The 21,881-nt window shown below is 43.0% G+C and overlaps 1 protein-coding gene across 2 annotated transcripts in view; it reads left to right on the forward strand.

The window, feature by feature from the left end:
- Positions 1-21,881, forward strand: part of LAMA1 (laminin subunit alpha 1) — a 158,054-nt gene that overhangs the window by 63,194 nt on the left and 72,979 nt on the right. For both annotated transcript variants that reach the window (XM_058277382.2, XM_058277383.2), the window contains exons 13-20: positions 857-958; positions 1,958-2,169; positions 2,918-3,029; positions 6,205-6,315; positions 12,994-13,121; positions 15,190-15,276; positions 16,333-16,544; positions 21,544-21,650. In XM_058277382.2, the coding sequence (XP_058133365.1) occupies positions 857-958; positions 1,958-2,169; positions 2,918-3,029; positions 6,205-6,315; positions 12,994-13,121; positions 15,190-15,276; positions 16,333-16,544; positions 21,544-21,650 (1,071 nt within the window). The remainder of the gene's footprint in view (positions 1-856; positions 959-1,957; positions 2,170-2,917; positions 3,030-6,204; positions 6,316-12,993; positions 13,122-15,189; positions 15,277-16,332; positions 16,545-21,543; positions 21,651-21,881) is intronic.

The following is a 21,881-nucleotide window of genomic DNA, read 5'->3' on the forward strand; positions in this document are numbered from 1 at the left end:
CATTCCTCCTCAACAGTTTTGCCACTTCTGTCCAGATTCTGACTAAACTGCAATCACATTCAGTGGCATCTGTCTCAATAACTATAGCTCCCACTAACTTTAACAGTGTAGGTGGTTTGTTTTAAAGCCATAGCTTGCTTTTACAGTCATGTAGGGCTGGTAGCTGGGTGAATATCTAGTTAATTTGTTCTATTTCAATTTTGTGTCTTGTTTTTATGTATTTTTAAGTAGTGTTTATTTTTTGAAAATGACTGTTTCCCATCAAATTATAATCCTAGAAGATGTGTTCTATAATTTGAGCTTATCACCAGAGATCAATTTTCAATTTTTCCCTTCATATCATCTTTCCAGATTTTATAGCACTAAGATTAGACAGCCATTGTTATGTAACTGCCAGAAAGAAAATCTCTATTTTACATTGAAGGATGTTCTATCAGGGCATACCTTCATCCTTCCTTGAACTAGAGTTCATCCTTCCTTGAACTAGAGTAATAATATAGCAGATCAAATAAATTTCTTGTTGTTCTCAGGCAACAGAATCAAAATGTTGAGATTGGAGTCATGGAGCAAACTCTCTACCCTCTAAAGTACTTAAGCAAAACAAATGTCTATTGTGTAATTAGCAGAGTTTTACGGTCCTTTGCCTTGAAGAAGCACATTTCTATGCTTTTGAACAGTATCCTGCATTTCATTACTATTTTGTTATTAATAAAATGTTCTTATAATACGCTTCCCTTTTGCTGTCTTAATTTAAATGGAAAGCTTGCAGTCCAGTTGTTTGTGGATAAATACTTCCTTTTGCTCAGAGGCTATGATTATTTCCCGCTTGGTGCTCACTCTAACACAAACATTTCAGCTAACGGCATTCGGTGGGTTCCTGAAGTACACGGTGTCTTACGATATCCCCATGGAAACGGCCGGCGGTGACCTAATGTCTCACGCAGACGTTATCATTAAGGTAATCATTTTGACATTGCATTTGCTATAGAGCTGTAGGGCTTACAGGATGGAGAATTATATCAATAAAGGAGGCAAAACAAGGCCAAGCTAGCCAGGAGATAATGCTTGAGTGGCCGTTCCGCCATGCTTTGCCTCTTCCGGCCACTGCGAAGACTTGTGCGGGAATTCTGCCTTGGAACCCATATCTGAAGTTGCCCTGGGACAGCATATATTCGTCTTCCCTTGATCTCCGCAGCTTCTCATGCCTAAAAAGGAAGTGAGTTTTTGCTGTGACTTTGAAGCTACCCTTTCAGCCCTCTCCTCCCCTGTCATCCCCTCCTGCCACTTTGTTTTCCAAAATGAATGCATCAGGCAGTGCTTGGCAGTGTGGAGACAAGAGGTGCTTGGCCATTTTTGTCTTTTCTCTGTATCCCTGGATGCTACCTTTCACCAAAAAGACACCTTTCAGCGGTGCTTGCCTCAACAGAGGATTCCCAAAATGTTAGCGTTGTAGGGTCCACGGCATGTTTAGGCAGGACCCACCCAGGCTCTTTTCTTCGTTTCTGCATTCCTTCATGCTCTGTATCTCTCTGTCTCAAACCTGCTGCGGTTTAATCCATGTAAGGTAAATAATTTTGTTAACAGCAATGTTATGAAAAGCCGGAGGCTTGTTTATAGACTTTTCCTACTTAAAATCTTTAGTTAATAGTTAGGGATGTTAGATTGGCTTCTTTGATTAAAAAAAAAAAACAATCTGTTGGCAAATGCTTGACTTTGTTTCCTTTCCAAGATCCCAGCAAAGTCCACACTCTTTAGATGTAATTTTCAAATCTTAGAGGAATAACGATGAAACAACTTTTCTCAGATACTTCCGGACCAAGAATTGTAGACATCACCTTTCTTGCCACAGGAATTTAAGCACAAATGAAAAGCTGTGTTGCTGCGTTCAGAATATGATTTTACTTTTTGCTTTTTAAACTGAATTCTAAATCTATTTCCTCTGGCTTTTAAATGTTAGGGAAATGGACTCACTTTGAGCACGCAGGCCGAAGGCCTGTCACTGCAGCCTTATGAAGAGTACTTTAATGTGGTTAGGCTGGTGCCTGAAAACTTCCGAGATTTTAATAACAAAAGAGAGATCGATCGGGACCAGCTGATGACCGTCCTTGCCAACGTGACACATCTCTTGATCAGAGCCAACTACAATTCTGCAAAAATGGCTCTTTACAGGTACGTATCGAAAAGGAAGGCAGAGGTTAAGATGGGGGCACTTCGATCTTGTCTTCATTTATTATACAGTTTAGGCTTTGTCTATTTTACATTTATTATTTTCAGGACATATCTAATGAAACTGGCTGTCCTAAAATTTATTTTTATTATATGATTTTATGGAGGATGTAAGAATAGGTGTCCAGGACAAATATATCTAATGGGAGACAGGTTTGGTCAAAGAGGGTTTCCGAAAAACGCCTACCAGGGTACCAGCTCTCTGTTCTGTGCTGCATTCTGGATCTCTCTCTCCAGATGATAATGGTTTAAGGTTTTACCGAGTCTATTTAGACTAATGTGTCCATCCTTGGTCGCTCTAAAACTTTGGAAAGGTGGGTTTCTGGCAATGCCTGCCCAAGCATAAAAGTTAACCAGCTAAAGCAAGCAAAATTAAACTATCTATTTAAGGACAGTCTCTCTGTATTAGAGATGAGATGATCGAATGGATTCATTTTTCCAACATCCTTCAACTCCAAATGGGCAACACCGGGCCATTCCCATAGCCGTCTGTTGCAACATTCCAGCTTTGCACCAAATGTTGAAGGCATGAGGGAAACATTGATGGCTGCCCGAGGGCTAGTGGTTGTGAAAATCCGTAGTTACTCACAAAGAGCACATCACCATTTAAATTAGATCAGGAACTTGCCTTCCTGGGGGTGTCCCTTGTCATCTGCATGTAAGTGCCGCAGCAATCCCCGCCTATCTCCAGGTTGGATTCTGTCTCTCTGGACACCGCCAACCCTAACGTCATCGACCCGGTGCTCGCCGCGGACGTGGAGCTCTGCGAATGTCCACAAGGCTATTCGGGGACATCCTGCGAGGTACTGCTTCTCCTGCCCGCCCGTTCTCTCTGATTTCCTTCTTGCTAGGGGAAAAGGGAGCATCATAATTGACGTAATGACTCACAGGTGAAGCTTAATCTTAGAAAGCCAGTATTTGGATCAGACCTTTATGGGCTGTAGGCATGCTGGGAACAGTTCCAGGAATACCAGAAGTTGCATTGTGTAAAGAAGTCTGATTCCTCTGCTAGACCAGGGCTGGGCGGGCACTTGGATCCCACCCGTCTTTGTGCTGGTCTCTCGCCATAGTCAGTAGGAAAGTGGCCCCTTCCCACCCCTTAACGCTAGTCCACGTTCTGCATTTCTAAGGCGGATTGAATGTGACGTCTCTGAGCTTTTACAAATCCACCAGCATGTAGACCAGAAAGCTATTTTACTCTGGTAGTCTCCACCTCAGAGCATATCAAGCATATCAAAATGTACTTGTGGCCATCAATAAAAAATAATTTACTGCTAAAAATTTTGAAATATATTTTGAAATTAATTCGCCTTAAGTGTTGATGAGAACTATCTACATATTTGGCACTATCCTAAGCTCTTTTCACGTTGAAAAGAGTTCATTTAATTCTGACAACCATGGAATCCATCAGTACTTTCTGTTGCACAGTGTAGGAAACTGAGGCACAGAAAGAAGAAATAACATGGCCAAGCTCACACAGCCAGGAAGTGATAACATCGGGATTTGGGCTGAGTTCATCATTAGCCACCGCATGGTACTGCCCCCCTTCATGTGTTCACGATTGATTGTGATGATGGCTATTATTTCCTGGCAATCCCTTTTACAAAGTGAGAATATTTAAAATATAATTTGTTTTATGAATCTTTATGAATAGTAAACTTTGCAGTGAAAATTGGCCTAATGTCTCATGATAGATATTTAATTAAAAATGTTGATTCCCATTTTAAATAGTTTGCGGGATTCTTTTTTTTTACATTTTGATACCAATTGACTTTCCTTTTAGTCTCAGACATTTGATTATAGGCCCAGCAAATGCTGGTAGGCCCTAAGCACTGCCTGCGGGGCGTGTAGTGGATGAAAGACCCCAAGGCCACCTGGCAGTTGTGGGATGTGCTGAGGCTAGACCAGGGGGGCAGCCGTGAGCAGCTGCTGCTGGAGAACTCCAAGTCCTCTGCGCTTCAGAGGGAAAAGAGTGCCGAAGGGGAAGCGGACTTGGCCCAGTGGTTAGGGCGTCCGTCTACCACATGGGAGGTCCTCGGTTCAAACCCCGGGCCTCCTTGACCCGTGTGGAGCTGGCCCATGCACAGTGCTGATGCACGCAAGGAGTGCTGCACCACGCAAGGGTGTCCCCCATGTAGGGGAGCCCCATGCACAAAGAGTGTGCCCCGTAAGGAGAGCCACCCAGCGCGAAAGAAAGTGCAGCCTGCCCAGGAATGGCGCCGCCCACACGGAGAGGTGACACAGCAAGATGACGCAACCAAAAGAAACATAGATTCCCGTGCCGCTGACAACAACAGAAGAGGACGAAGAAGAACATGCAGCAAATAGACACAGAGAACAGACAACTGGGGGAGGGGGAAGTGGAAATAAATAAATAAATAAATCTTAAAAAAGAATAAAAAAGAGTGCCAAACGTTGATAACAATGACTCACTTAAAACGAATGCATAATACACATTTTCAAGTGTTTATGTTAAGCAGGAAAACTCACTCTTTCCCAGACTCTTGCTGAGGATGACTTCCAGAAGCAGGCAACCCCAGTAGGGAATGGGATTCTTGGCAGTAGGCTATCAAGACCCCCGGACAAATTATTGGGTTATCTCCGTATGGCAGCCACTCCCTCTCTGACGGGGTACAGTGTTGTGGCGGGGCAAGGGAACCTTCACAAATCTGCGTTGAACGAATGCATTCGTGTATTAAATATATACATAAAATTTTAAAGAACTCCTCCTCCCTGTCTCTCACACCCCACGGGAGTGTGCTGGCCCCCAGTGAATCGCTGTGAACTCTGAAGGCATTGGTGTCTCCACTGTGGCCCACAGCAGCTTCCTCTTGGACATGCCTCGGGGAGATGAGCTCACGTGGCTTTGAATCACCCCCCACACCCAGTGCACCGGGCACGTGGCCTCATGCTTTGTTTTCCAGGCTCCACATCTGTAGAGCAGGGGTAAGAGTTCACGGGCTTGTTAAGAGCAATTACATCAATTACAGTGTGTTCAATGGGTTTTCTCCTTAAGGTAGGAAATGGTACCTGCCCACAGCTTAGTCCATGGAAAGCACACCCTTAATGTTTGGTAAATTGAACTGATGTCATTTGATAAAGACAGGCACTTCAACAATCAACTTCTGATTAATTTTAAGCAAAGGGGAAAAAAAAACAAAGTAGAGAGAACAAGTGCTTTTGTTTGAAATCCCGGTCAGATGGCTGAGTGTTGCAGAATTTCTAGTTTGAGAATACAGCAGTGGGATACCACTCAGGAGCAGTCTGGCTGACTGCACAACCATAACGTTTTTGTGTCTATGTTTCTACTTTTCCAAAACCGAACTGGATTATGGTGCTGGTTGCACAAACTCTGTCAATTTATTAATAATAGAAATTGTTGAGTTGTACATATAAAATGAGTACATTTTTTTTTAAGATTTATTTTTTATTTATTTCTCTCCCCCCAGTCGTCTGCTCTCTCTGTCCATTTGCTGTGTGTTCTTCTGTGTCCACTCGTATTCTTGTCAGTGGCACTGGGAATCTGTGTCTCTTTTTGTTGTGTCATTTTGCTGCGTCAGCTCTCCGTGTGTGCAATGCCATTCCTGGGCAGACTGCACTTTTTTTGCACTGGGCGGCTCTCCTTACAGGGAGGGCTCCTTGTACATGGGGGTCCCTTATGCGGGAGACACCCCTGCGTGGCACGGCACTCCTTGCGCCCATCAGCACTGTGTGTGGGTCATCTCACCATACAGGTCAGTAAGTCCTGGGTTTGAACCCTGGACCTCCCATGTGGTAGGTGGACGCTCTATCTGTTGAGCCAAATCCGCTTCCCTAAAATGGGTACATTTTATGGCATGATGCCTCAGTATAGCTGTTTAGGAAAACAGGAAAAAATGTTTCGCTAGTCTTGGAAAGCTGAGCAGCTTGTTTTTATAAGGTGTTGGAAAGAAGGTGCTTTATCTCTTGTCGAAAATGCCCACTGCCCTTCTTTTGCAGTCTTGTCTCCCTGGCTATTACCGCGTGGATGGAATACTCTTCGGGGGAATTTGCCAGCCCTGCGAGTGCCATGGCCACGCAAGCGAGTGTGATGTTCACGGCGTTTGTTCTGTGAGTCTAAGTGTGGAATCCTTGAGCGCCCCCTCCTGGCTACCCCAAAGCCATTTACAATGCAGAAGGGATTTTTTAAAAAGGTGTTTCTCACATATGACCTTGTAGATCCCAGAGGAAAAACACAGCTCTAAGTTTCATGAAAAGTTTCCTGCTTTTTAAAAATTTTTTGAAAAAAGAAGTTACTTGCGTATAAGTGAAAATGGACCATATAATTTCCTTGGTGTTTTAGTTAGAATAATGACCGCAATCAAAGATGCTCCCCCCCCACCATTAAAAAAAACTTGTGTGAAAAGTGTTAGCTGACCTTCAAGAAATTTTCTTTGATTAGGATTATTGTTTCTTTGGTGAGGATATGTTTTTTGCCCTAAGTTGTTTTTTTTTTAACCTTCAAATATATTTTGCTTGGAGAAAAGTGATTAATGAGATTATAAAGCAATATATACAATGTTGTTCACTAACAAAATAAAAAAGATTGGATCTTTTATATGAAAGTGCTGGTATTCTACACATTATATGATACCCTAGAGGATTAATAAAACTTCCAGTAAGCATCCTCATTTATACAATATACAATGCTTTGTAGTTGCTTGTTCAGACAAACTCTTCAAACAAGTACCTCTTTCATGCGTTATAAGTTGAAACAGAGCTTAAAAATATGTAGTTAATCGTAAGAATGAACTTTGGGCCAGGTACAGGGCAAAACTTGTTTTTTTTAACTTCAATCAGGAATTCTTTTAAGCCTTTATGCCTTGAAGCCAGGGCACGCTCCTGAGTTCTTCTAGACCCTCATAAATGGAGAAAATATGTTTCCTAATTAGTTATACCCTATTCACCATCCGGGGACGTGTTCATGTTCTTTCCAAAAGAGCTTGATTGAGTCCCAGGGCTTAGCCCCGTGGAGAGGATCTCTGCATGGGGCCGGGTCTTGTTTATTTTTTCTGGAGCCCAATTTTTCTTTGCCATTTAAGTAAAATTTTCCTGTATGTCTGCATGAATTGGTTGAAATGTTGGCTTGCACACAGACTCGATCCCTTGAGGACCAGTTTCCTGAGACGCAGCTTCCAACAACTTGACGAGGTAGTTGCTTTCTCAAGTCTCTTCCCTCCCTTTCCCATTTGGCTTTGCAGAGCCAGCCCTTGTAGGGCCATCTTCCCACATATGGGGGGTGGCCGGCAGGTCGCTGTGCTGCTGCCCGGAGCTTTAGTGACAGCCAGGCTGGAAGAGTTTGCTTCTACATGCTTCCATTTAATGCACCTCGACCAAAACATATATTTTTATTAAGATGAAAATCCTAGATAGCAACTGACATTGAAGTTCTCATTACAATTAAAAAAAAATAAGCATGTTTATAGTTTAGAACAGGTTTCTGGAAATGGATTTAGACTACAGAAAAACTGTAAAAATAGCACAGAGTTCCCATGGCACTTTCCCCCAAGCTTCCCTATTGCAATACCTTGAATAACCAGAGTACCATTACCAAAACTAAGACATTGGCATTGGCACAGTACTATTTGCTAAACTCCAGCCTACAGTCAGATTTCAGCCACTTCTCCACGCTTGGTCCTTTTCTGGTCCAGGTGGGAGCCTCAGGACATCCCACCTTCACCCATGGCCTTGTCTCCATCAGTCTGGGATGGATCTTCAGTCTTTCCTTCTCTTTTATGACTATGGCATTTTTGAAGCCATTCTGTGGATTGTCCCTCAATTAGGGTTGTCTGATGATGCGTTTTGACAGAATGCATGGAGGTGACGAGCCTTCCCAGGGGTATGTGATGTCACTGGGTCTTATTCCTTGGCCACTTGGACAAGGTGGTATCCAACAGCGTTTTCTGTTTCCCCTTTTTAAATACTAAATGTGGGGGAGGTGGGTAGATAAAAATTTGGTTGGAACTTAAGGAGATAAACATGGTAGTCACCTGTCTGTTTAATCTAACATTGCTTTTTAAAATTCTACTTTAAAAGGAAATACGTAATTCTTCCTTCTGAGTAACCTTCCACAGCCTTTGGCCTCATGCATGGCTATTTACCTTCCAGGAGTTTCACCTTATCAGAGAGAAGGTTCCAGTTGTTTCATTGCCCCTATTTTTTTCTCTGAGCTCTGTCTGCTCTTTTTTCCAAAGAGAAACCATTTTCTTTTCTTTCCATCTTGGCATAAGTTAGTAATGAGAGGGGCAGATTTTTTTGCAAACAAGATAAGATGTTTTTCCTCTCCAAAGAGAGGAGCATTCTTATCCCTTCAAATGCCAGATCCACCAACAAGGACAGTCATTTAAAAGGGCGGTCACACATGCCTGAGAAAATGTTAAGCAGATCCTCAGTAGGTTGTTCAAGGGAACAGCAAATTTCTTTCCCCAAAAAGAAAAAGTACTTAATTGGATCCTTTGATCAAAGAAAACATATCATAGACATGTCACAAACAAACCTAATCAAATCTTTTTGTACAAATGAAGTTGTGTTATTTTGCATAGTTTTAGCTCAACATGTAACTGTTTGCCAAGGTCAATTGCCTTTTGAATTGATTTGGGTTAATCATCCAAGCCAAGGTCAGACGAGGGGTAGCAAGACAAAATGGGTCTAACACTTTGCTGCCCAAAATATTGTTTGAGGATCAGTATCATTGGAATCATCTGGGAGCATTTAAGAAAGGCAAATCTCAGGACCCTTCTCCCAACCTACTCAACCAGAATCGACCTTTGACTCAGGTGATTTGTATATACATTCAAGTTTAGAACCTCTGGCTCAGGATAACCTTAAAGCTCTGTTAAAATAAAACTGGTGAAAATAAATGCCATGTAAGTGTTGATAGTCCCAAATTAAATATGATTTGGGAAACACTTATCCCGGAAGTGATAGAGAAATATGCAGTTTAGAAACTGAAAATGTAATTTAAATTGCTTAATGAAAAATGACCAATGAAAGTGTGTAAAATGAATGGCTCCAAGAAGAAGGGAGATGGAATCCAAGGCAGGCAGCAAAGGGAAGAAAAATGAGGGAGGCTTCGGATGGGAACTGGGGTGGGCGAGGGCGGGCAGGGGCGGTAGAGAATACTGTAGGTGGCACCTAGCACAGAGGTAGAGGTGATTTGGGAGACCTGGGGAGAATGAACCAAGGAGAAAATGGAATCTGGGAATGTAAAGGAGAGGCTCCACACTCCTTTGAACCTTTCAACTGCTCAGATGGCAGCTCTGCCTGACTTGGCCCCGTGTGCCCATCTCCTTTCTTTTTCCCTCTTGCACACCTGCTGATACATGCACATTGTATTTTCTAAAGAATTTTTTAATGAGGAAGAAAAGTATTTTCTGTTTATTCATGTATTTGTCATTTCCAGTGCTCTTTATTCTTTAGTGTAAATCCAAAATTTCATCTGGTATCATTTTCTGCAAACTGGAGAATATATATATATATATATATATAGAGAGAGAGAGAGAGAGAGAGAGAGAGAGAGAGAGCGTTTCTGCAGTGCAGTTCTGGTTCAGTGAAGTTCTGCTGGCTGATGAATTCTCTTCTCTCTTTGTTTCTCTGAAAAAGATGACACCATTTTCAATTGAAATATATTTTCACAGATTTTTCTTTCCAGTGCCTTAAAGATGTTCTGTTGGCTGGTAGTTTGTATTGCTTCAGCTGAGAGCTCTGTAATCATTCTTATCTGTATTATTCTGCAGCATGTATTGTGTCAGTGTTTTCTGCCTGCTTCTAAGATTTGTCCCTGATTTGGGGCAATTTGACTGTGTGTCTTGGTGTGGTTTTCTTTGTGCTTATCCTGCTTGGGGTTTGTTGAGAGTCTAGGATTTGTCAAACTTTGAAAATATTTGACACATCTTTTATGCTTTTCTTTCTTTCTCCTCTCCTAATGGCACTCCAATTGCACATATGTTATACCATGATCCACATGGTTACTGAGGATGCAATATTAGGTCATTTTTCTCCTCACATTTGAGTTTCTATTGTTCTGTCTTCAAATCCAATGGCCTTTGCTTCTGATGTTATGTTCACACATTCAATATTTTATTTTGTATACTATATTTTTAGCAAAAAGTTCCATTTGGTTCTATTTTCCATCTTTTCATTCTCTCCCCATTGTGTTCATGCTTTCCTTTAAATCCTTGAGCATGTTTATAAGTGTTTTTTTTTTTTTTTAAATCTTTGCTAACTCCATCATCTCTGAGATTTCTTGGTATGTTTCTAATGGATTTTTTTCATAGTTATGGATCATAATTTTTTTGTTTTGCTTCTTCTCATGTCTAGTAGTTTTTATACCCCATTTTTAAAACTTTGTTGGAAATAATTTTAAACTTACCCCAAAGTTGTAGGATTAAGAATAGGACTTGGACACTCATCTTTTATCCATATTCACCAGTTGTTAAAATTTTCCCCATTTGCTTTTTTATTCTTATTATCTGTCTAGTCATAATAATTTTTTAACTACTTGAGAATAAGTTGCATGCACTATGACCCTATATCCTTAAGTCCTTCAGTCTGTATGTCCTGAGGTTAAGGATATTCTCAATATAAACACAGTATAGTTTCAACTTCGGTGAATTTAACATTGACACTCTACTTTTTTTTCTGATTTATTTTCCATTGTCCAGTTTTGTCAAGTGGCCAAATTATGTCCTTTTTACTACTTTGTTTCTGTCAGTACAGGTCCCCATCTAGATCAGGCATTACTTTAAATTGTCATGTCTCTTTAGTCTCCTCCAATCTGAAATATTTCTACAGCCTGTCTTTGTCTGCTATGACACTGACACCTTGAAAAATTCTATGATTTTTTTAAAAGTATAGAATGCTCCTCTGTAGGTTTTTTGTTTGTTATTTCCTCCTGGATAGATTCAGGTTATGCATTTCAGATCAAAACTCTTCATTAGTGATACTGTGTCCTCTTCAGAGCACCATATCTGGAAGAATACAATATCCATCTGTCCTCACTGTAATGTTAATTCAATTACCCAGTCTAGGCCACTTTCTCCAGTAGATAGTTATTACTTTTGTCCCTTTGCAATTAATATGCTGTGACAGTTAATTTCATGTGTCAACTTGGCTAGGTTTTGGTGTCCGGTTGTTTGCTCAAGGAAGCACTGGCCTGATTGTTATTTTGAGGACATTTAGTTGGTTTAAATCATTAGTCAGTTGATTGCATATATGGCTGATGACATCTACAGTGAACAAAAATTACCTTCGACAATGAGAGAGGTCTCATCCCATTAGTCGAAGGCATTAAAGGGAAAACTGATGATTTCAGCAGTCAGAAGAGAAAATTTCCTTCTCTACATCAGCCACCCATCTTGTCCTGGGGAATTCACTGAAACCTTCATCATTGTTCCAAACTTGAAGCTGGCCCCGTGGAATTCAGACTCGCCAATCTCCATAGATGCATGAGTCAATTCTTATAATAAATATCATAATATTGTCATACATATATAGGCTATTACTTCTCTTTTTCTGGAGAACACTAATATATATGCAGACACTTCAAAACCATTCAAATATCCTATTCCTCATTAGAATTTATTGCTAATCCTTTAGATTTAGCAATCATTGATTATTCTTGCATGAACAGATAACTTAATCTGATGTTTGCCAAAGGATGCTTCTCCAACTCCAGCATTTTCTCCATGCTTATCAATTGATGTTCCTCATTTTGCAGTAAGCAGGAACCTGCCCTTGTCCCCATCTTTTTATTTGTTTACCTATTTATTATATGTCTGGACTTGTGGATTCCAAATGTTTCCCAGATTTGGCCAGTGGGAATATATCCAGTAGCTTTTGACTACATGATGAATATTGTGGTTGTTGCCTCCTTGAGTTTCTGGATTTTGTTGCTTTCCTTTAAGGAACATGAATGTTTGTTTGGCAAGCAGTTAAATTACTGCAGGTCAGCTTGATTGTTTCAAAGTTTGTTTCAAGCTTTCTCAGAGTAGGTCTAAGATAGCATTTACATTGTGGCAGGTTTAGTCCTACTACTAAAGCATTTCCTTCTCAGGTCCTTACTGAATTCTCTGGGTATTAAATAGGATGTCTCCATACTGGCTGGTCAGAATTCGAATGTCTCTCAGCCCTGTGTGGGTGTTGAACTTTTCAGCTCACAGCTTACAAGAATTTCCTTGCCTGGCCTCATGGAGTTTAACTCTGTGCACAGGCAGCTTAGTATTCAGTAGGTAATTAAAGGGTACCCCTAGGTGGATTTCTGGAATTCTTACTTTACATAGCTCTAGCACTCTGCCCCAAATTCCAGCAGCTTCAGCCTCCCCGAACTCTATTCTCTGTCTCTTTACTCAGCAAGACTCCCATGTTCTGCTGAGGTCCCCTGCTTCCATGCAGTCAGGCAAGTGTCTCCAAGCAGAAAGACAGGTGATGATACAGCTTGCCGTATTGGTTTCCCCTCTTTCAGAAGTCAAAAAGCTGCATTCTTTGTTGTCCAGGGTCTGAAAGCAGTTGTTGGATATATTGTTTCCTAGTTTTTTCCTACAAGAAGTGAAAGTTTTTATATTCCCCTTATACCCAAATTAATTTTCTGCCTTAGTTAATTTGAAGATAGGTAACCCTTCCTCATGGACCTGAGAGTTTGTTGACTTGTTTTTAGCATTTTTCCTTCACGTGGACTTCAAGTTGCTTGTAGATGTGTCTGAGAATCCTTTGAAGAAACCTAAGCTGTGCCTTTCTCCCATCCTGTCCTAGAACTGCCAGCACAACACGTTTGGGGAGCACTGTGAGCTCTGCCTGCCTGGCTTCTATGGGACACCTTCCCGAGGGACGCCTGAGGACTGCCAGGCTTGTGCCTGCCCCCTCTCCACAGTCTCCAACAAGTAAGCTCACACCTCCTCCCACTACCCCTACCTCATGCCCAGATACCCCTAGTGGGAAACACCCTCGCTAGCTAGGAAGAAAAAAAGCATTTCGTTTTCCAGTATTTCCATTTGAGATGTGCACTGATACAGTCGATCCTCATTATTCACGGATTCCATACTTGCAAATTCTCCTACTCACTAAAATTTACTTGTAACCCTCAAATCAGTGTTCACAGGGTTTCACAGTCACTTGTGGACACGTGCAGAGTGGTCAAAATTCTGAGTTGCCCTCTGCGCACATTCCCAGCTGTTGTTGAACAAGGCGATACGCTGCCTTCTTATTTCAGCTCCCACACTATAAACGAGTGTCTTTTCCATAATATGTAGGTAGTGCCACGTTTCTCACATTTTTGTGCTTTTGGGTGATTTCACTGTTTAAAATGGCCCCCAAGAGTAGTATCGAAGTGCTGTCTAGTGTTCCCAGCCTTTGAAGAAGGCTGTGATGTGTTTTATGGCATCAAATAAGCTTTGTTAGGTGTTGGCTGAGAGTTCAGAATTAATGAATGATATATATTAAGCAGCGTTTCTCTAAACAGAGACACACTTAAAACAAGGTTCTGTTTGATAAAATTGATGAAAATGCTGTGACTACAGGCTTGCGAGTACCTCACCCTGAATTTCTCCAAGGAACAGTGGTCTATTTTCACTAATTAGGGTTCACAGCAACATAACTACTAAGAATAACGAGACTTGACTCTGTCTTTAGAGCAAGATTTTGTGTATAATAAGAACATGGATTTTGCCCAGTGGTAATTAATAAGAATTAAAGATGAAAGGATGGATTATCTTTAAAAAAAAAAGAAGTTTGGTATAGTAAAATCTGCAAGAAAAGTTACACGATAGCAAAAACATTTGGAAATCTTTTTCCTCTTTATCTAATATTGGTCATCAGTTGACAAATTAGACATTGCATGCCTACCACTGGGTCAGGAGGTGCAGAGACAAAACCTGTTCCCGGGTTTAAGGAGTTTTCGATCTAATTACCAAAGCGTGTAAGTCTGAGGGTAAAGGAGAGTGGGTCCGATTAATTCACTGATTCCGCACATTTACTGAGTGCCGGCTGTGTATCAGGTAGAGCTCTGAGAATAGAACTATTTGCACGTGGCCTGCCCCCCAGCAGTTCACCATGTGGTCAGGACTTGTGGGAGCAGAGGGAAAGCAGTGCCTGAATCAGCCTGGCCAACCGGGAGTGATTCTCTGAGGAAGCTCTTGGTCTCAGACTTGAAAGACGAGAAGGAACGTGATGGGCAAGCATAGGGCATTTTAGGCAGAAGACCGTGTGCCAAGGCATGGCGGGTGGCACAAAGAACGGGTCCTGCTTGAGGAACAGCAGGTTGTCTCGGAGCACAAAGCCCAAGGGGGAGAGGAGGGAGATAATCCTAGGGGAGGCCTTGTAAGGTGTGCTCAGTCCTAAGGACCAGTGGTAGAAACACCTCATTCTCATTTTGCTCATCCTTTGGAACTCTTCCTCTATCCACTCCCAAAGACTTCTCCCTAATGGGAATTATTTTTGTTGTTCAGCTTTTTTTTTTTTGTCTTATTTTGCTTTGGTTGTATTTTTTGCCCAAGTATCACCCTGATATTAAAGTCTTATTCTCCCCAACGGGAATTTTTATTTGAAGCTCTGGCATTTAAAATAGATGCAACCAGGGCTATTTTTGACAAAACCCTGCAGTAATCTCAACTACTTGAAAATGACCTGGGCCCGCCGCATTTCGGGAATGGGGAGAACTGCAGTGCAGGAGAATTGGACCAGATTTTGCCTAAGTGAGCTCACGCTTGAGCCAGCATGGGGCAGATTTCCGAGGCAGGAGGGCCAGCCTATTGCACCCAGTGCCGGGGTCCCTGGGACAGAGCTCATCTTGACCGGAGCATCAGAGTGGGTCTTCTGGAAGAAGGGGTGGCTGGGCTGGGCCTTGGGGATGGGTGGGGTTGACCCCACAGGGAGCAGAGCATTCCACTGAGGGCGAGCAGGGTCACACTGGAGAGGAGAGGGCAGTGATGTCCGTTTTTAATGTCTCGACAGTTTCAGCCCCACCTGCCACTTAGACAACGAGAACGACTTGATCTGTGACCAGTGCGCGGTGGGCTACGCAGGGACGTGGTGTGAGAGGTACTCCATTTGACTCTGCTGCTTTGAGAAGATGCCTTGATATTTTATTTACCTAAATGTAAATTGTATGTTTATATCGTACATTGGCAATGCTTCCTTGCATTTACTATTTAAAGTTATAGGAATTGGGTAATTGAAAACTGAGATGAAATTCTACAAAAGCACAAGAAAGGCATTCAAATGAAACAGCCGAATTACATGCTAATTTATTTTTAAGGTGTAGCAGAGGGTGTTTTTGGAGTGTAATGTTTATTTCGTATAATCTTGGAGAAAGACCGTATGCCCATTAAAAAATATTAGTTTTTGAACTTCCTGGGAATTTTTAGAGAACTGTCGTCTATCTCCTTGATCAACTGAGTTTTCCCCAAAACGATATGAGACGCTGAGGCATGGGCGTTAGTGCGGCTTCACACATTTAGGTGTTGCGTCACTCTGGATAATTCCATCTGGGGTGGGCGGGAGGGTTTGAAAGTTTTCTTTTGGCACGTGTTAGACAGCTTTGCTCTTTCCCACGGGTAAGTCTGAGGGCCGAGCTCCCGTTGGAGTCAGCAAGAGCTGTGCAGCCCCCCCCAAGGGCCTGGCACAGCAGGCACGGCACCCACGTTCTGATCTCGTTGCCTATGGGCTCCTTTTTCTGCACCATGGGTGAAGGGAGTCTGTGAATGCCCGAGCTTGGAGTTGCATTCTTTTGCCACGAGATGTCGTTGCAATGACGGATACCGGCAATTATATATTTTGTCATAACTTTAAATTGTGCCAGACAGAGTGTAAACTATAATGTAAACCACAGTCCATGGGTAGGAGCAATGCTTCAACATGGGTTCATCAGTTGTAACAAATGAACCACACTAATGAGAGAGGTTGTTAATGTGGGAAAGTGGAGAGTGGGGAGTGGGGGGGGGGGAGGCATATGGAAATCCCTTATTTTTTTAATGTAACTTAGGTAATCTAAAGTATCTTTAAAAAAATTTTTTTTAATATATTTTAAAAAAGTAGTCTGATGTATCCACCCTGTTTGGCTGCGCTGATCTGGATGGCGCTTTCCGTCCCCTGCAGGTGCACAGACGGTTACTACGGGAGCCCCACGGTTCCTGGGGAGTCCTGCGTCCCATGTAACTGCAGCGGCAACGTGGACCCCCAGGACAGCGGTCTCTGCGACCCGGTCAGCGGGCAGTGCCTGAAGTGCCTCGGGAACACGGGCGGCGCCCACTGCGAGAGGTGTGCCGAGGGCTTCCACGGCGACGCGCTGGTGGCCAAGAACTGCCGCGGTGAGTGCCCGGGGCGCATGGGGCGAGCAGGCACCCCAAGGTCGTCCTCGGCTCCTTGCAGGTGCCAGAATGGGCTCAGCCCAGGAGCTGCCTTTGTCTCGAGTGGCGCTGGGTTTCTAATTGCGCTCATACAGAGCCAGGGGCAGGCTGTCCCTCTCTACCTTACCTTAGTTTCATTCGTAACTGGAAAGGGAGGAAAAATAGCCCAGAAAATCTGCAACCTTCCATTTTAGGAGAAAGCGCTCTTTCCCAAGTCCTAGCACTGCTCCACGAGCCGGGAGATGACCAGAAGGTGATGCTCAAAGCATGTCAGTGTTGAGAGGGAGGGCCCAAGTGGTTTTATGAGGCAGGTGGGATTTCATCGCGTAGGTGGGGAAATGGAGAAAGTGGATGAAGCGCCACATGGCAAATCTGAGTGGGCTGCGCCTGCCCTGCCGTTCCTGTGTTGCTCTGCAAACTTCTGCTTCCATCCCTGACCTTATGGAGAGCAGACTGTCGCGTACCCCCCCGGTGACACTCCAGTCGCCTTAGCGCTGCTACAGCTTAGTCCTACTGTGATATTACAACGTGGAGACACAGGAGGGCGCAAGCAACACAGAAACAAATTATTTTCATAGGCATATAGAGGAGATCCAAACATTTTTTATGGCATTGGGACTCTCAGCCTGGTGTTCAGCAGCTGGAATGCCTTAATTGTTTCTAATAGGATAACTAATATTTGTATAGCATTTTCAAGTTTACAGAGTGCTTTCACAATCCCATGTTATTGCCTTTACTCTTCTGTAAACCATCCACTCATCATTTATTAAGTGACTATTATTCCCAAGTGACTATGCTAAATACTTTGGTCCGAGTCTCTAGGGGAGCTGGACACATTAGTATAGTGGGAAAAGTGCATGTTCGGTTCCCAGGCTTTGGAGTTGGACCAACGTGGGTTTGATGGCAGGGTTAGTCACCGCCCAGCTGGTTAGTAGCCTCTCTGAGCCATAAAATGGATGTAAGTATACTTGTATCTTTTAGTCTTTCTGAGGATTCAGTGGGATAATAAACCTGGATTTCTAGACATAGATGAATGGTAGCTGTTATAATTACTAGTAATAACAGTAATAGGTTTTTGTGGTTTTTTTAGGGGGTACCAGGGATTGAACCTGGGACCTTGTACATATGCTCAACCACTGAGCTACACCCACTCCAGTAAGAGTTTTTATTTTTTATTTTTCTAGTCTAATTAAAATAAGATGCAAGCCACACACATCACTTTAAATTTTCTGCTATTCTGCTAGGTATATTAAAAGCAAAAAAGAAGCAGGATAAATTTATTTTAACACAATATTTTCTTTAGCCTGCTATATCAACACATTATCACTTTCTCATGTAATCAAGTTTTAAAAATATCAGTGAACTATTTGACTCTTCTTCATACTCAGTCTTCAACATTCCATGTATATTTTATAGCCCTTCTCCATTAGCAGGCTAAAATTTCACTGCAAAGACTTGATCTGCATTTAAATTGTATAAACTTTACAGTTGAAAAAGTGAATTTGCATCCCAAGGTGTTCAAACATACTTAAAGGTTCACATCATGTCCTGAAAAATTATTTTCCCTTCATATTTAATTGATAAAACCACCTCAGTATTTAGATTGAAGTTAAAAGCAATTGGAAACTCAGGTCCCCCGTCACATTAGCCACGTTTCAAGTGCTCGGTCCACACGTGTGGGTCCTGGCTGCCGCCTTGGGCAGAACCGCTGAGGGTAATGAGGGGCTGTCCGTGGGGTGGGCATGAAGCATCCTGAAAGCACGGACAGAGGGCCAGTTCCATCTGCCAGGACAGCCCTGGGCTGCCCCTCCAAGGAAGGTACACTCCATCTCAGACTTGAGGACGGGTCAGAGGTGCCCAGACAGGCTGTGAGTGGTGGAAGGTGTGTGAGGAGCAGAGGCAGGAGAGAGCGTGGCTGGAAGGTAAAGGCACAGCTGGAGATCGGGAGGAGCGTTGGGCTGGCGGGTGGAAAGCAGGCCACGTGGAAGGGGCTCGGGTGCAGGGCTGAGGGTGACCGCCCAGCCTGTGCCCATGGGAAATGCCCCATGGCACTGAGCAGGGCCGGGCACACCCACCTCTGGGAATTTGCACGTTCACGCTACTCTTGAGGGTGGGTTGGACGAGGGTCTCTTGGGGACAGGGGACAAGACCAATTGTTTCGAGTATAGCAGGGAGCCATATAAAAAGACAGCTTGTCCCCAAACTGAGAGGGATATGTCAGACCAAAGAAAGACCTGGACAAGTCCAGCTTGGCGAGCAGAAGAGTGTGTCACAGGAGACCCAGGTGGCCCTCCATGGGCAAGATGCTTTCTCTAGAGAGCGCGAGCCTGCTCATTACCTAAATCCTCATTCGTGGCGGCAGGTGGAGAGCGCGGCACTCCCAAGGCTCGAGTCCACACTTGCCACCAAGTGAGGAGAGTCTCTGCTGCTACATGTCTGTGTGCGGATGGGAGGGCACGTGAGGGGGGAGCATGATTAAAAAGTGTAGGGCTCAAGGCAGATAATCAAGGAACGGACATTCACAGTGTTTCCCAGCAGGGCAGATGTTACACTTTCACAGTAACCAAGAAAATGAGCATTTACAGTGTTTGTCAGCCGGGCTGAAGTTACATCTTTACAGTAATTATGGAAGGGATCGACTGATATAAGGGAGGCTAAGCAGTTTAAGGTTAGATTATTTTTAGAGTTTCCAGGAGAGAAGTCTAAGCATACAAGATTTCCTAGTCACGAGCTTACAAACAGTTATTTCTAAGGGCTTGTTGCGTAACTATTAAGAAACAAAATGCTGCTGTGACTAGAAGAGAAAGAGCTAGAAAGGTTGTGGGAAAATGCAAAGGTATTCTTGGTGAGAGTGAAGGAGGACTTCGGGTAGGATAACGGTTCCAAAAGCTATGGGACCTAATGCTGGGAATGTCATCTCTCTAAGCTTCAGATTTCACATCTAAAAATAGAAAATTATATTACCTCCCTCCTAAGTTTGTTCTGAAGATCAAATGAAATAGTGACTGCCACAGTGAAGCAGTCACAGGCCGACAGTGACAGGCACGTCTTACAATAAATCGTACTTATCAGTACCTTATGATGGTCATACTCGGTGTTGAGCTTTGCGTGTTCCCCAGAGGAAGAGGAGGTTTGAATGAGACACGGGGCTACATGAGAAAGAGGAGAGATCCAGAAGTGCAGACGTCAGGAAAACCTCAGTGGCAGGGAGATTCAGAAAGGAGAGGGGCAGCAAGATGAGGGCGGGAAGGATGCTCACACACTTAGAAGTAGGATGTAACTGCAGCAGTGGAGAGCGGTTTGGGCAACAGAAGGGCAGTTGGGCACAAGGCAAACACTGGATTGGATGGACGTGCCACAGGACAGTGAGGGAAAGGGAGAGCAGACAGGGAGTGTTGGGAGAGGTGGCATCCTGTGTGTGGGGTTATTGCATGAGTGTGCCTGTGCATGCGTGCTCACGTGCAAGCATGTGTTCATATGTGCTCATGTACATAGGTGTGCACACTTGTGTGCATGTGTATCTGCATGCACAGTGCACATGCCTGTGTTCATATGTGTTCGTGCCCATACGTGTCCATGTGGAACAGGTGTGCACCCGCATGTGTGTGTGCATGCATGCGTGCGCATGTGTGTACATGCATGTATGCATGCATTGCGTGTGTGCCTTGTTTGTGATGACAGACAGTTGAGAATGGTTATAAGCTGAGGATTCAGTGGAGTGGCAACCTGTGTGTATTGGTGCCTGCATGTGTCTTGTGTGCATGCACATGTGTGCATGTCCTATTTGTGATGGCAGAGAGTTGAAAAATGGTTATAAGCTGAGAATTCAGTAGAGCGAACAAAGATAAGCTGCAGGAACAGGTGGATCAAGGGCCCCGAGGGCTGGCAGGGCATGGGTTCAGGGCATTTCTGGCTTCCCGCAGGAGCTGCTAGTATAATCCATTTCCAACTGAGGAAACGGACCCTGAGAGAGGTCCAGTGACTTGCCAAACTTGGCTCTGGTCAGTGAAGGAGTCAGGATTCCAGCACCTTCTCCTGAACACGGACCTTCCAGTTTCCAACCTCTACTCCCCCATTGCCCTATGCTGCCTTCCAAACGTCAGTGCTTCGGCCATTTGGAAGCTTTTTCTTTATTTTTCTTTTTACTGTTCTTAGTGTTAATTCTCTCCTTCTAGAACAATAGATGTAACTGGACGTGTTACTCTTTTCTGTTCTTAGATTGTTGTACTGTGTGACCGCAGTTGTACGTGTCAGAGTCCAAGCCTTCATCAAGTGTATGCGCTTGGGATATTTTGTCAGTGAACATGTTAAATGCTTTAACTCATGAGCATAATGACAGTCGTGCTCTGAATAGTGATGAAACAGTTCTTGAATCTCTTTGAAAAGCTGGAGGACTTTGTGGCTTTAAATATCAATGTTGTAAATGTAGATAAAATGCAGACAGCTGACTCGTAGGTAAATGTATTAGAAATACAAAGATTCATGATGTAGAACCGGGGAATATGTTTCATTAAATCATGAAATAAAATATTGATATATACATTACCCAGATTATGTTATTACTGAGCTGTAAAAGTGTTTAATTTATACATGATTGCAATGAGAGCGAACAGTTAAATTTATTTTGAAATTGCCATTGGATGTTTTCTCTTAGGAAGATTTGTTGATATATTCCAGTAGCTTGTTTTAAAAGTTTCAAGAAATTCATGAAATTGGTCAAATTAGTTTGCTAATTTATTTATCTTTCTTAGCTCCAATAAGTTATTCTCTATAGTGGGGTTCCTTTTATCAATGCTATTTTGGCTTACTCTTCAAAAAAATATTAAATTTTAAGTTAGAGCAAAGCAATTTTTTTAGTTTTGTGATTTAAAACACAAATATTTTTCCTTTGGAGATTAAAGGATCTTGCTATGACCATATCCAGAAATGAATACTGATTTGTCTTTCTTTTATGTGTTAGCCTGTGAGTGCCATGAGAAAGGTTCTCTTTCTCTCATTTGCCACCTTGAGACAGGACTCTGTGATTGCAAAGCACATGTGACTGGGCAGAAGTGTGACCAGTGCCTGGTAAGACACTTCCTGGTTGTTGGTACAACTGAAGTATTTGTCAATGAAATTTTTAAGGGATGCCTAACTTTGGTTCACTTTGAAATGACTTGGTCAGAAACTGCCTGAGCATGGCCAATGAAAGGGGTTCGAGAGTATTCATTCCCCTTCCAGGGGAGTGGAATGAGGCTTTAACACGATATGACTCTATGACACTTCTTAACGTTTTGTTTTGCATTAACCATGTGTTAA

This window comes from Dasypus novemcinctus, chromosome 16 (assembly GCF_030445035.2).
Source record: "Dasypus novemcinctus isolate mDasNov1 chromosome 16, mDasNov1.1.hap2, whole genome shotgun sequence".
NCBI lineage: Eukaryota > Metazoa > Chordata > Mammalia > Cingulata > Dasypodidae > Dasypus > Dasypus novemcinctus.